This window comes from Pipistrellus kuhlii, unplaced genomic scaffold (genome assembly GCF_014108245.1).
Source record: "Pipistrellus kuhlii isolate mPipKuh1 unplaced genomic scaffold, mPipKuh1.p scaffold_m20_p_14, whole genome shotgun sequence".
NCBI classification, from domain to species: domain Eukaryota; kingdom Metazoa; phylum Chordata; class Mammalia; order Chiroptera; family Vespertilionidae; genus Pipistrellus; species Pipistrellus kuhlii.
The window spans coordinates 15,283,356-15,299,554 of record NW_023425449.1 but is presented as its reverse complement, the minus strand read 5'-3'; the positions used below and the strand labels follow the sequence as shown (position 1 = coordinate 15,299,554).

Sequence of the window (16,199 nt, the reverse complement as noted above, 5' to 3'; positions counted from 1 at the left end):
TCCTAGTTTGCTGACATTGAACACCTACCATTAATGAGATCTACATAACCACTGCTCACTACAGCCACAGGTGAGAGTCTTCGAGTTTCAGTGTCAGAATCCAGGCTTTCAATGACCATCATTGCATATTCCATCCCAAAGCACCGATAGCTCTGCCATTCTGGAATGTACCTACAGGTTGAATCTCTAATAATTCCTAGAAACATAGGTATATACATTTTAGCAATGAAAAGAAATCTCTTTGCAAAAGCATCCACATACTATCCTTTTTCTTGTTATGTAACATTAATAAGTAGAAACTACATTATTGGTTGAGTACATCAGTCATTATAAAGAAAAGATATATCTTGTTTCACAAGTTTGAGAACTACCGGAATAATATCCAACAAACCTTTATAAGGTGCTTTCTCAGTGACAGGGATTCTACTTCCATTTGGGAATGTAAGCATAACCTTTGGAATTCGGTAGTCTCCAATTCCTAACTGGCTATTTCCATTCCATTCATATTCTGATTGCGGTATCACTGAACCAGAATTCCCCAGAAAGGAGCCATCCATATCTCTGAGAAAAGATTTCCTTTTGGCATCACAAACCATGTCTACACAATCAGATGGATTCACCTTCCTGTGGAGAAAAGGTCAAATGTATGAATACTAAGGTTTAGTATCCCTCCCTATTTCTAAGGAGCATTTGAGTATACTTGAGTATTTGACAAGAGAGTATCCAAAAAAATTTTATTGATTGAATCTTATCTTTTCAGACAGGATTTAAAGTAGGACCCAGTAGCATATATAATGTGCATTGTAATGAGATCTGTTTTCCGTTGTGTTGATTTGGTCTATTATGAATTCATTAACATTTCAAAAGGACAAATTATACCTGTGGGATATAAAATTAGAATTCCACTTTGTTGTTTTATATTTTCTTGAATAATAAGTTTCATATTTGTGAGTAGCTAACAAAATATTAAAATTGCTCTATTGTTCAGGACATTAAAAAAATCCTGTGTTGGCAGGGAAATCTTTACTATTTTTCCTTTTCTTCTCTCTTTTTTAATGGGTCTTTAAATATTATAAAAGTATTATATGCTTACTATGCAATCACCTAAGAACTTGGTAAAAATTTAGTCCCCTTCACTTTCTTATCTCAAGCTCTTAGGCGCATCACAAACTACAGATTAGTATTTATTCTCATTGACTTTTGCCTATGTAAATGCAAACAGATGTGCTTGAATTATGGTTTTTATGCTGCACATTTTAGTAAGCATTCTGTAGATACTGTAAGAGATGACATACTATAAACTCACAATGCCGTTCAACCACAGATGGTATTCTGCTTTCATCTTGGGCCACCTGGAGTGTGGATTGTTAATTGGTTATAAAAAAAAATAGCTATTTGATTTGCAATATATTATATATAGTTTTGTAAACAAGTCCGTGGGTAGGTGCCTGGTGGCACTCATTGGACAGTCTGGGGCTCTGTCTAATCTCAGCTTCCAAAGAAAGAGCTGAGATGTAGACTTTTGTTCAAGTTAGGTATTGAGGGAATCCTCTCAAAAGGGAAGGGAGCGGCCACAGTGAAAAGCTGTGGGGCTATTATCAAAACAAAATCAGATGAAGTCAAACTATTTATGAAACATTGCATTTCTCTGAAGAGATGTCTGACAGCATTATTCCTTGTCTTTTCCTTATCCTGAAAATGAACAAATATATCTAATAGAAAATTTCTTACCTCCACTGCTGCCTTACACTTAAATTCCTTGTCTGCACCTCTTATGAATAGTAGCAATTATTGACTATATTCTTTTAAGATTTAGAATGGAGGTGGTTCAGCTTCTACAAGTATTCTGACACCACCTGACCTTTGTGACTGAAAAAATCACTGTTCTAAGTTTCCACATATTCTCAGTCACAGTTATAAGGACAGACATTCAATTTTCAACAAAACGTTAAGAGTGCATGAGATAAGACACTTGGAAAGCAACAGGAAACAAAAAAGTGAATGAAAATCAAAGAAATGCTAGAAATGTCTCTCGTTCCAAATGGAGAGATACTTTTGTACAGTACATTTCTAACCCCATTCTGCCTCTTATGTTTAATGAGAGTGTTATTTACAATGCATTAAGCCCTGGCAAGGTAGGTCAGTTGGATAGAACATCATCCCAATACACCAAGGTTGTGCGTTTAATCTCTGGTTAGGGCAAATACAAGAAGCAACCAATGAATGCATAAAATAAGTGTAACAACAAATTGATGTTTTCTCTCTCTCCCCCTTTCCCCTCTCTCTCAAAAATCAATTAAATAAATATACTGCATGGAAAAAACAGTATGAGAAAATATACATATATTCAACTTAACTGAAAACAAGTACATTAGTCTTCATTTTCATAATGCTGATAAGAAACATAGAAATTTTCCCAGCTCTATGGCAGGGGGGAAAGGCAACAGAGAACTATGAAGAAAGGAAGAAAACTGGGTTTTCATATATTTTACCTTATATCAGGCCTATGTATAAATATTTTTGCTTTTTCAATAGTGTCAACCAGCTGTATGTTCTTCACATGGATTGGATGCTGTAAATCCTCATTTAAAGGATTAGTAAAGAATATCACATTAGTTTCACCTGAACAAACATTCTTGAATCCAACAAATGTTGAACCTGAAATGTAAATAATAGATAAGTAATTACTTTCCATAGAGGAAATGGTACAGTTGCATTTCATGTACCTACCCTGAAAATGAAGGTGTTAGCTTATGTGGAAGATTAATCCACCACCATATGTGGTAGATTGTTGTCTCCCTATGTCAACACCTCTGAGTTGTCATTTTCATATTTCTCTGCACTTGGCCATGTAACTTGTTTTGGCCAATGGGACAAGAGCATTTGTGGTATTAGCAGATCTGAAAAGTACTGCATGTTAGGGCTCACTCTCGTGGTGCTCTAGGAAACTGTGAGTTTAGAATGTGAATGAGCCTAGCTCAGTCAGTCTCATTACTCCATTCTTGAAATGGACTCTGATGTCTGATTTCTTTTCTTGTCACATTGAGCAGATTCATGTACACATTCATTTTTTTAAATATATATTTTATTGATTTTTTTAACAGAGAGGAAGAGAGAGAGATAGAGAGTTAGAAACATCGATGATAGAGAATCATCAATCAGCTGCCTCTTGCACACCCCCCACTGGGGATGTGCCTGCAACTAAGGTACATGCCCTTGACCGGAATTGAACCTGGGACCTTTCAGTCCACAGGCCGACGCTCTACCACTGAGCCAAACCGGCTTCGACTATGTACACATTCATTTACATAATTTTTTTTACTAATAATTACACATTACTAATTATACTCTATGTACGCTTTATAGCACTTAATTGAGATTTGTCCAAGTTTAAACTTGCCTGAAACTTCCAAAAGGCCACTGATGGCGTTGTAACTCATGATCCCTGCATGAGGCTTCCGAGGTGCCATGTTATGTGCTGAAGCAAAGGTGGGCCAGCAAACCCCACTTCTCCCTCCTTTTATGAAAAGAAGACAGTTAATGAAATTTGAAAGTGCATTCATTAATTAAATTTGAAAGTGCATTCAAAATTAAAATTCTAAATTTTCTACCTGATGGAGGTCTAGAACTCCGATGGGCAGCAGAAAGTTCAATATTGGGATCATCATTTGTTAGGCGATCAGAGCAATTAAATTCAGGGCTACTTCCAACAATTAATGAGCTCTATGAAAAAAATTCAAACAATACAACTTTAATAATAGCTACTGCTAAGAGAAAACACAATAACTGTTAATACTGAATTGCTCTGTTGCAAAAATACAATCTATATGTTTGAGAATTGGATCATTAAACCAAGATGAAAAAGGTGTGATTTCTTCCCAAAGTGGAATGACTCAACGTGGCAAAGGGAAGATGGATATGTAGACAATTATATATAATGGCATGTTCTGTTTCTAGGTTATACATATGTCCAGGAAACAATAGGAACAAGAAGAGGGGGAGTAACTTAAGCTACCTAAGCTGTTTCAGGAAAAAATTCATAGATGGAATGAAAATGTAACTAACTGAGGAAAGGTTAGCAGGTGATAATCAAGCATAGGTGAGGGGCCCTGGCCAGTTTGGCTCAGTGAATAGAATGTGAGCCTGTGTACTGAAAGGTCTCAGGTTCAAGGGCCCTTACCTCGGTTGCGGGCTCCTCCCCTAACCACCTGGGGGCACATGCAGGAGGCAACCAATCAATACTATGTTTCTCTTATATTGATATTTCTGTCTTTCCCCCTCTCTTCCACTCTCTTTAAAAATCAATAAAAAAATAAAAAAATATCCTCAGGTGAGGAGGAGGAGGAGGACAAGGAGGAGGAAGAGGAGGTGATTATGACAACAACGAAGAAGAAGCAGAAGGAGAAGGAGAAAGAGAAGGAGAAGTAGTTGTGAAGGAATTGGAGAGAAGAAGAAAAAGGAGGAGGAGGAGGAGGAGGAAGGGGAGGAGGAGGAGGAGGAGGGGGAGGAGGAGGAGGAGGAGGAAGAGGAGGAGGAGGAGGAGAAGAAGAAGAAGAAGAAGAAGAAGAAGAAGAAGAAGAAGAAGAAGAAGAAGAAGAAGAGGAGGAAGAAGAGGTGAAGGATTTGGAGAGCAGAGGGAAGTAAGGAAAGTTTCCTAGGAGAGGTCAATGAGAGCAAAGGTGGGAGGTTTGGGCTAGCTGGGGTAGAAGTCAAGGAGGTTATTTATATTAATCCTTCAATAATTTTAGTCTTAATATGTGGCTGTATTCATGTCTTACCTTAATTTGCACTGTTTTATTGGAAATTTGGTGAGATATGGCAGCTGGCATATAAATCATTGAAGAAATGGCCATTCCATTGTCAACCAGGGTCACATTATGGATATACACACTCTCTGTGGTCTGTAATACAATTTATAGTTTAAATAGTACAAAACACAATCATAAAAGAAAACAGTCATGATCTTCTATCATTTTACCTGGAAATAAATTCCATAATCCCAGCACATCCAAATGGTAAATCCCTGTATGAGAGAACATCCAGGAAGGCCGTCCTGGTTCATATAGATGCCATATAAGCCCCCATGAGCCTCATTGCCAAACCACTTTTCCAGGGGGTTAGACAGACCTTGAATGGAAACACAGAATGAGCTAATTAAGATTATAAATCATGTCACATAGTTTTTTAAGCAGTGTCAGTTTAAGTTCAAATTCTTTTAAAAATTCAAAATATAATTTTGATGTACATTTTAACAAGATGAACAAACATTTTCATAGTTCAGTCATTTATGATTTAGTCTCTTTGGTGTTTACTGTTATCTAAATGGTCCCTTGTTATTTAGAATAATTGTATGCTCATTTGCAAAAGTTTGGTTTAGCATTAGCACCCTTAACTTATTGTATCTGATAAAACTAAACACGAATTTCATTAGAAAGAGCATGAAGTTAGATTGAAATAGGCTGAACTTGAAACACAATGGCACCACTTGCTGTCTGTAAAACACTTCCCCTGTAGACCATTGTATTGGCAGTTCGCTATCCCATTTTTAAGTTAAATATTACTTCTTTACAAGGCCTTCCCTGACCACCTGATCAAAAGTAGCACCTCAGTCACTTTGCATAGCAATTAGAACTTTCTTCACTTAACATTGTGACTTATTTGACTTTATTATGACATCCATCTTCTCTCTTTTTATAATACTAGAAGCCTGGTGCATGAATTCATGCACAGGTAGGGTACGGCCAGCCCATCCCGATGGGGTTTGATCAGGGGTAAGGTGAAAGAGCCACAGGCAGTTGACCAGCCAGCACTGCCCGGATCAGGGGTGGGTGGAGCAGACCAGCCGGGGGGAAGGGCTGCAGGAGGTTGGGTAGGGGGGCTGATTGGAGTTCTGATTGGGCTGGTTGGCTGCCACAGTGTGTGTCATAACAACCAGTCTCTCATTCTGGTTGTTTGGCTTTTATATATATAGATAAGCTTCATGAGAGAAGCTCACTAACGGTCATATTCCTAGAGCTTAGAAGGTAATGCAGAGATAGGTACTCATTAAATATTTGTTGAATTAATCTATTCATGATGTTTGCAAAGTTATTCAACCTTGTTGGACTTTAGTTTCTACATATATATATATATATATATATATATATATATATATATTTTTTTTAATCAAGCCTCTTTCAGAGTTGTTTAAAAATGAAATGAAATAGCCTCAATGAATGGAAACTATATTCATAATTAATACACAGGATAATTGATGTAGATTTTAATGAAAATTTTATGTAGCTCCAAATCAGATGAGTAATCTTAATAACTCCTTCCTCATCATGCATAAATTTTAAGATTTCCTATAAAGAGCAGAGCCACCCCTGAATTATACTTAGTCCCCAAGGATCTGACTTCATTTTATCTTCTATTGCTTTTCCATTTTCCCTAGTCCTTTGAGATTGACATTTTGATCATGGTTTCCAGGTTTCTATTTTGTTTCCTTCATAAGAAGCTGTTTGCATGTCTCTTTGTTGTTTCCACTCATGTCTCTTTGTTGTTTTAAGTCATGGGCAAACATGGCTCCTCCCTTCCCAGAATCCTAGCCGCTCCTTGTCTGGGAGATGAATTTGATAGGTTGATGTTTCATTCCAAGAACTTAAACCCTGAATTCCTCTGTGATGTTTCATGTTTCAATTGCTTGAAATCTAAAAACTCCTATAGACACTCTCAATTATTTAGGAATATCAATACAGTCAGTAAAAAATGAATGGCATAATATCACATATTAATACATATTCATATTCACAGGTCATGTTTTGATTTTCAAAAAAACCCACGCACAACACTTCAAAGAAGTTATAGAGAAATTGCATATATTTACATTTTAAGTCAAAGAAAAGCTACTGAAAGCTGTTGGGAACTAAAATATTTAAAAAGAGCATATATCAAAAAATAAGTAGGTTTACCCCTTCAAAATCTATTTTGCACAAGAATAAAATTAGCATAAGCCCAGTATGTTTTGAATTTACACCAAAAAAAATGCTGATTTAAAGAATCTTAAAAATAATTACGCTGAGAAAACAAACTGTAGAAGGAATATAAATTTTTCAGAGGAAAAATCCCATTACCTTTAACTAAGTAAGTTTCTTAGGAGACAAAGCCTTAAGTTTTGTTATTTATTTTACTTTTTGGATCTGATAATTCTCTTACTTTGTTGAAAAATCAAGAGGTTATAAATAGTTAGTCAATAATAAGTCACCAGTGATCCTGTTCCCACTCAATTTCTACAGCTCTGTTTTTATACTTCCTGTTTCTTTATGTAAACATACATACTGCATATATTCTTATGTTTTTTCCTTTTTCCTCACAAAACATATACACGAAACAGTATCATATATACTGTTCTGAAATTTCCTTTTTTATCACTTTAGAATCCCCATATCAATATATGGTATGTTGTTTGTTTTTTTTTAATTCTTTGAGAGGGGCCTGGTGTTCAATGCTGGGCTTCGTATAAAAACCTACAGTTATTGGACACAGGTAGCCTTCAGTTTTCTGTAGCACACAAAAGGCTGTGATGAATAGCCTTTTTTTTTTTTTTTTTTTTTTTTTTTACAAATCTTTTCTTTTTTAAAATATATATTTTATTGATTTTTTTACAGAGAAGAAGGGAGAGGGATAGAGAATTATAAACATCATTGAGAGAGAAACATCAATCAGAATCAGCTGCCTCCTGCACACCCCCTACTGGGGATATGCCCACAACCAAGGTACATGCCCTTGACCGGAATCGAATCTGGGACCATTGAGTCTGCAGGCCGACGCTCTATCCACTGGGCCAAACCGGTTAGGGCTACAAATCTTTTCTCTTACGGAGGCAACTGTTAGTTATATTAAAAGTGTAGGAATGCTGACCAAAGGTAAATCCCTCTATCACTCTGGTGGCTATTGCCGGATTCCCTCTGTGGGTTATATAGTTTTGTCCTTCAAGCAGCAATGGGTAAATGTACTGTTTCCCTACAGCCTCGCCAAGAGAGCAGTTGTGCAGTTAGTTCTTGACGTTTGCTCATCTGATGGGAATATATCTGAGAACTGTCTGTTCACGTCCTTTGCTTTTCGTGCTTGCAGGTTTTAGCACATAAACAAGTGAGCATTTATCCCTTTATAAAGCAGAAGCGTGGAAATAGTGGCACATCCCCACAGCATGTACCAGTATCTCTACATTTCATTTCATGAAAGTGGAAGGAGGTACTCATTGTTCCAATACCAGCCAAATCAGGGAACTGCAGTTGCTGTTAGGGGTTTGGGATCGCAAACATGGAAAATAGTTGTCTTTAAAAGCCTATTCATTCTTTCTTTAGATCCAATGGTATCTTGAAATAATTTCCCTTGTTGAGTCCTTTCAGTGCCCAGAGAGAGGCTATATCATATATTGAACTGACAACAATTGTTTATTTCTAATGAATTGGAACAAATTATTTCCTAGTTTTGGTGACTCCATGGCAAAAGACTTACTTGAGCAAGGTTCCCCGTCAATGCGGTATCCCGCCCTTCCAAATCCGGCCACGATGTTATTTTGTAAGACTGTATTGGTCCCTCTATTTATCTAGGATAATGACAAAGAAAATGCTTGGGGTCAGGCCCTTCCGCAATTACCCAATGAGAGCCAGTAGGCAACACACCGAATGTCTAATTATGACTACTTTCAGGAGGAAAATTTTAATTCATTATCCACTCCATTCAAACTTACATTACAAATGAAGTATTGATATTACCTTAGGTTCTTGGTATAAAACCATCACTAGACTTCTCAGAAAAGTACATTGAAGAGATTATTTATTACTTTTATTATTTTTTTTTACACCTTAGACTTCTTAGGAAAGTGCATTAAAGGGATTATTTTTTATTTCAGTAACAAAATCCACTGGATGTGGTTCAATATTTATATGCTATTGGCTAAATTCCAGTATTATAGCAAAGTTACAAGTATTTTGTCACTCCTTTTGGTTATATTATATTACCAATTTGATTTATTTAAAACACGACAACCAAGGAAATTACCGTGGACTATATGATTCAATAGAGGCATTCAATACTTTAAATAAAATCTGCTTTAATAAAAAACTGGGTAGCATGAATATTAAGTAATGACTAAGCAATTTTATGAGTCAAGTCAAAGTGGTAGAAAATGAAAAGATAAAACACAGAAGGTTTAGTTCTTGTCTACAGTGTCGGCAAAACAGTTAAAAGCTCAATTATTTAAAGCATATTAAACACTCTATTTTAAAGACTATAATAAAATAGTCAAATGGTATTCATAAAAGTAAAGTATCTTTTATGACAAAAGATACAGATAACTTTAAAGAATAGGAATTGACATTTGATTACATTCAAACTTTTATAAATAGATGAAAGAGAACATTTTTACCTCATAAATATATACTAAGTTTCACATTTTACTGTAAGGTGATATTAATAGTTGCCCAAAATCAAAGCCCAATACTTATCCCATTTTTCAAAGAGAACTATTTGTAATTCTTTTTTGTTCCTACGGCATAGGTGACTAAAACAAAAACAAGAGGAGCCATATTTCCTCTAGATCCTTTCTCTGTACTATTTTCTTGTTTGTAATGTCACTCTGCATATAAATAAAGACCAATAGTAATGGGAAAAATTCCATGGGAATCAGGAAGGGTCCAATAGTAATGTTAGATAAGAGTACATAATCTTGCTTGTAGAAGAAAAGTTGTAGATGAGAAAGAGGTTGCAGAGATTCTGTAGTCTATTATTATAATTTTCCATTTGGAAGGGAGCTCAATTCAGAGTTAAATATTGTAGTAATATGTGCAAGGCACTCAGTCAGTTAGCAGCACAGAGACCCTGTACTGTAACCTGAGAGCAATAATTTATATTAGAGAAGCAATAAATATGAGAACGATTTAAACCAGTGGGCATCAGCACAAAGAAAAATCCAATGGCTATTGGAGCTCACGTTATCTTTTAAGAAAGTTCATTCAGTCCTTTAATTAGTACATTTTACTAATTCACCAATCTTTAAGGAAGAAATAGTTTTCAATGATATTTTGAGATTTATAATTTCTACAGAAATTACAATCTTCAGTGAGGAATTTATAATGTTGTATAATTATAAATTTGTTTGCATTACCTCAATTGCTGCATGCCAGAGAGTTGAACTCAAGTCTTTTCTGTTCTGATAGGTTCCTGGCCAAACCGAAAGGGCAACCAGGTTTCCCCGGACTCTGTTGGCATCCCCCCAAATCCTTATGCCTGGAAAAGAAATAAAATCCCCCCAATACATACACATTTGTATTAAGTATTATGGGGGGTGTCTGTGGGGGAAATCCATTTTCTAATTTAAGCCTGATAACTGAATCCCTTAGATTTTAAATGTGAACTCTGATAGTGAAACTCTACTTCTTTAATAGACTACCTGAATTAGGATCTTTTGGGTGCTTATTATTGTACATATGTGGGTTCACAGTTTCCACCTCAGGATTTAACAAACACATAAATAATTATCATATATTTTAAAAGTTTGTATTGTGTTCTTTAATGACAGTCAAGAAAGAATAACCCCCTAAAATAAAATATAATTTTTTATCAAATAACCCGAATTAGTGACATGTGAGGAGTATTTTAAAAGTCGTAGTAATTTAAACTATTGGTATTAGATAACGCTCATAAGATCAGGGTTTGGTAAATAATTCTTCTTGAGCTCTACTATCCATCATGGTATCCATACATGTGACTACTTACATGTAAAGTAAGTACAATTAAATTAAGTACAATTAAAATTAAAAATCCAGTTCCTCGGTAACATTAGTCACATTTCAAGTGCTCAGTGCTCACATTTGCTTTAGTAATTACTGTAATAGCACAGATATCAACCATTTCCATTCTCGAAGAAAAATCAGCCAGACAGCTTGGCCCTAGAGCTTACAGATAAGACTGTCTCCAAAAGATACGTTATGTGGACCAAAATATTATTCTCTTACCTTCCCCCACTGTGAAGTGAATTATGTTATCATCGATGTCCAATCCATCTGTCCCAAACACACCAATTGCTGGGGAGAAGCCATGGTGAAACGCACAGCCTCGAATGTAAGATGAGCCATGTTCCTGAATCTACAAAACATCAGGATTCAGTGAACATTTCAAAAGTAAAATGAAAATTTATTTAAAGAAAAAATTCGAAATAGGTGACCTTCAGGAAACACACCTTCATAAATAAAAATACTCAATTTATATTCCGTAAAAAGAGATGATTTCCCAGCAGGTCTTTTAATCCTGGGCAATGTCCACATATCTTAAATTTATGATTAAATAAAGCAAAAAAAATAAAGTATGCTTATTTTAAATACAGGTAAAAATTTCTCAAGTACTTTGCTATGGATTTATATTTCTATCATTACCTATAAAATGCTAAGGCAATAAAATTTATTTTTTTCGAAATAGCTTATTACATGATTAACAGGAATTTTCTTTTTCTTCAAAATTTGACTTTCGAGGCAAGGGGTTATGACTCAACTGTCTATTGGAACAAGCCAATTAGTAGGTTACGGGTTTCAATCTCAAACCTACAAGATTAATTTTTATTTCCATAAGAAATAAGCTCTCATTTTTTCTTAAATCACCAGCCCTCACAGAATATTTTGTTCCCCACTTTGACAGAGACATGGATATACAGACATGGGTATTTTTCATTTGAGAAATTTAAGCAATACTCACTTTAACAGTAATGGGAAATACATTTGGTTATTTCAAAATAAAGTGAACGTGTTAGATGCTATTATGGATGGTCAATCCTTTCACCTTCTTTGCTGCTTTTTCTATTTTTATTTAATTTACCCTCAATAAATGCATGAAATGGGTGGAATGAAATGCTACTATGAGTCTAAACAGTTAATGGGAATACATCTAAGAAAGTTGTATTATATCATAGTCTTAGTCATCATAAGCTATGGCTATTTAGTAAAGATAAACAGAAATCAGATAAAAAATATTTTACTTTGGATATATGCAAAAATTCCACATGCAGTACAAACCTGTCCTAGGTTAAGAAACGTGACAGCATAGCGTGGATCCGTGCTGTCTCTGAAGCCCTCTTGGCCACTGTGATAAAATTCCACGTTACTTATCCTTGCATTTCCTGTGGGAAGGAGGCAGTTAAATTTATTTTTTCTTGAAAAAAATATGAAGCATTTAAAAAAATCTACAAAAGCTGTAGTTTTTCCCATTACAAATGTGTTTTCAACTCTTTCACGAAAATCTCATTAGTGTTTCATTGCTCCTTTAATCTAAATGAGGCAGTATCTCTGAACTTCTTATTTCCACTGCTCCCCAGAGCCTTCTTAGGCATTTTTCCCCCTAATCGCTTCTGCTCCCCATGAAATTTGAATAACACAGATATACTATGTATCTGTTAATGTATGGCGGTTCTTTGTGGGGCTACAAACCATGGCAATGACTAAAGGTATTTTTATCCCTCAAGGACTAACCTCACCCCTTGGCAGTGATATTGTCCCTGTTGAGAATACATGACATCAGGCATGAGGTATAATTCACCTGACATTTCCATTTTGATGTTCTAAAGAGCCTGTAAGGGCATTATCATTACATAACCTCTCTAGGTTATGTAACGATATGCACTGCCAACTACCTGCTCATCAGTTTATCGTAAGTACCACTGAGCTGACCAAAGCCAATTTCATAAATTAGCAATAACAGCAAAAACAGTCCAAGAGAGATTGCTCTGTGCCAAAGCTATACTAACTGCTGGCAGTGGGTGGTTTAATTCTCATACAACATCCTATGAATTAGGAACTTTTATTAATCCTATCTTTTATGGAAGAAAACAGAAGCAATGGAAATCCACGGCTGGTAAGAAACCAGTAGAATATAGTCCTTGCTTCAAAAATGATATTTAATAAAATGTATGAGAGAGGAGTGATTTTGTACTAGAAAGAAAAAACTGACATAGTGGGGAACATAAGATTAATACAATAAAGACAGAGAAGAAATGGTTATCACAGATCACGTGGGCCTACAAAGCCATTGCTGTGTTTTCTTTATTTACATCACAAAACAACAGGAGCAAGGAAAGGTTGTCATGGGAATAGGGCCCATCTTGGGACTTTAAGTGAGACTCAGGTGGATTGCTAGAGCAGTTTTACCCCTCTAATCGTCTATTTCTTTATCTTTATCATTAAAAGAGAGACAACATTGTAATAACTATGTACAATGTCAGGAGGGTACTAGATTTCTTAGGTGAATCACTTAGTAAGTTACAATATATAAATGTCTGTGCTGTACACCTGTAATTGAAAAATAAAAAAAAATGAAAAAGGGCACAATATTTATGCCATAGTGTGATGAGTATTAAATGGGATAATATGTGCTATTATCTAAGGTCATTGTTAATTTGGTCGTTCTTACTGTCAGAAGTAAAATAAGTGGAATAATATTGGGGATTTGGTATAGGAAGGTAGCACATGGGCTATATAATCCCACTCAAAGCTTTATTTTTCCAAGTATCAAATATAAGACATCAGGCCCAAAGCAGAGTCACTTATGCTAAGCCACACAACAACAAACTGAAATTTAACTTAACTACAGTTTTGGCTCTTCCAGAAATGGAATCTTAAATCAGCGAATCAGGATGGCCTATCAGCATCAGGGGTAATGTGCCTGATAAACCCTTGCCATCTCCTACATGGAAAGTAACCTTTTTTAAAAAATTATTATTGTATTACAAATAGTAGTACATATGTCACCTTTTTCCACCATTGACCTCCCCCCCGCACCCCCTCCCCAAGCACATGTCTTCACCCCCTTGGTGTCTGTGTCCATTGGTTATGCTTATATGCATGCCTTACACTAACCAATTTGCTGTTTTACTGAGTATAACTTCCTCATTCCTGACCCCTTCTATCTATAAAATCTTTCCTCATGTACAGTTCTTCAGAACTCCTTTTGACCTGCTAGATTGGATGCTGCCTGATGCATGAATCATTAGATAAAGCCAGTAAGATCTTTAAAATGTTCTCAGTTGGCCCTGACTTGTTTGGCTGTGGATAGAGCTTCGGCCTGCGGACTGAAGAGTCCCAGGTTTGATTCTGGTCAAGGGCATGTACCTTGGTTACGGACACATACCCAGTAGGGGATGTGCAGGAGGCAGCTGATCAATGTTTCTCTTTCATAAATGATGCTAACTTTCTATCCCTCTCTTTCCTCTCTGTAAAAAATCAATAAAATATATTTTTTTAAAAGTAAAATGTACTCAGTTTAAAAGTAAAATGTACTCATTTCTTATCACAGGAGATCCTTTAAGATGTGAGAATTACTGAAGAACTGACTACACATAGAAAAGACTAGACTATATTTCATTTAGGAAAATAAATTGAATTTGTACCGACCTTTAAAAGTCATCATATTTTCAGTGAAGGAGCTGATCAGGACACGTGCACCAAATGATTCCTGGAACCAACCTGGGTAGTCCTCACCAAGGATTTTGATGTTCCTGCTCAGTATCCCAACATCAGCTGCTAACGTGTAGCTCTGACCTGTTCCAGGAACGTGGTACCTTTCACCTGCAACAGGACAGCTAGGTTATTACCAAAGCTGAGAAATTCCCATCTTCATGAGATCATAGGCTGCATAGCTTTCTAATGTGCCAAAAGTCAACAACACAAATGCATAAATTGATTAAAGTTTTATACTTTAACATACATAGATGGCAGACTGAAATTGTGACAGCTTTTTATTTATGAAATAAAATGTAATCAAAAGTATGTCTTCTATTAACACCAAAAAGATTATTATAATCAGCAATTAGGAAGTTTCTGCTTCATAGGAAGTTTGCAATCACTTTATCCAGGAAAACACAGTTGTAAGGCAAGTGGAGAAGCTGCTTGTAATTCTAATAGATGCGGAAGTGAGGTAGAGAAGTAAAAGAATTTGTCCAAGGCTGCGTGGAGAATCAGCAATACATCGCTATTACCTCTCCTGACCCCCAAACCTTGGTTTGTGGCACTTTTCCTGGGCGTATTTTGTATCAATCAAAATTCTTTGTAAATGAGTAGCATAGACAACATAGTGTGTATACTTGCATCTTAATGATCTATAAAACATAACCTAAATTCCATTCTGCATTTCTGGAAATCTTAGTCAAAACTTTAAGACAGGCAAATATTGTACATTTCAAAAGAGAGAAATGTTTGGTAGTTCGAAGGAAAAACTCAAAGACTATATAATGTCAAACTTCCAAAGGTTTTTGCTTTACGATTAAAATGTTCTTCAATGAAAACTTTTCTCTTTGATTTAAAGGAAAATATGTGATACAGAATGGTAGACACACAGGCTTCTATTAAAATACTGCTTTAAAAGGTTCTCTTAAGCTTCCTTTTCATGCAGGCCACCTATCCACAGCCTCGCACACCGCCTCACAGCTGGAGTTCTCATGAGCACCAGAGCATCTAAGGGGTTTTCTGACATCCTCTCCTGTCTGCTTCCACATCCTGGGATTGCAAGGAAGGTAGCAGGCCAAATGGGGGGAGGGTGGGTGCAGGGAAGGCTCTGATCCTACAGGCTGAGATTTGGTCTTCAGTTGATTCTGAGGAGTTCCTTCTTTCCTGGATGATTATGGTTTACCATTTGGCTGTAGTTTATTTAAATGACGTTACCACTGAGGAATGTGTCAATGAGACCAATCAGGACAAAGATGCTCTCAGATCAAGGGTTTTCACATGTTAGTGTGCCTAAGAATCACCTAAAAGCCTGCTTAAAACAAAGTGGCACCTTGTCCCACAGAATGAGAGGATGTAATGCAATAGCTCTTTGCTTTGTGTTTGCTAAATGAAAGAATGGCTATAGCAGAGACTCTTCCTAGCCAGCATGTAATCAGTAGCACCGCGTGGGTACCCGTGCCAGTCTAAGTGAAATGCTCTTCTAAAATAATTGTGAGATGTTTCATCTGATAATCGTAATTACAGGGGATAGCACTAAATGGGACGACTTCAAGACATTTTAATTACGTATCTATCTGGTTAAAGAACAACCACTTACCAAGGTGAGTGTAGGAAAGAGGTTCGTTGAGAATGAGAATCTTGTGACCATGCAGGATTTTAACGATGCTTCTAGTTTCTGTCTGGTAGATATCATAACTCGTGGTTGTTATCACAATCTCTTCTCCCTCC

General features: G+C 36.1%; 1 protein-coding gene across 7 annotated transcripts in view; it reads right to left on the bottom strand.

Moving 5' to 3' along the window:
- PKHD1L1 (PKHD1 like 1) overlaps positions 1–16,199 on the bottom strand; it is a 120,368-nt gene that overhangs the window by 17,162 nt on the left and 87,007 nt on the right. For all 7 annotated transcript variants that reach the window (XM_036436794.2, XM_045581380.1, XM_036436793.1 and 4 more), the window contains 13 exons: positions 16,069–16,198; positions 14,421–14,594; positions 12,051–12,154; positions 11,001–11,130; positions 10,151–10,272; positions 8,500–8,590; positions 4,979–5,127; positions 4,779–4,901; positions 3,612–3,723; positions 3,401–3,517; positions 2,493–2,658; positions 392–624; positions 29–196 (listed from right to left, as the gene is read on the bottom strand). In XM_036436794.2, coding sequence (XP_036292687.1) covers positions 29–196; positions 392–624; positions 2,493–2,658; positions 3,401–3,517; positions 3,612–3,723; positions 4,779–4,901; positions 4,979–5,127; positions 8,500–8,590; positions 10,151–10,272; positions 11,001–11,130; positions 12,051–12,154; positions 14,421–14,594; positions 16,069–16,198 — 1,819 coding nt within the window. The remainder of the gene's footprint in view (positions 1–28; positions 197–391; positions 625–2,492; positions 2,659–3,400; positions 3,518–3,611; positions 3,724–4,778; positions 4,902–4,978; positions 5,128–8,499; positions 8,591–10,150; positions 10,273–11,000; positions 11,131–12,050; positions 12,155–14,420; positions 14,595–16,068; position 16,199) is intronic.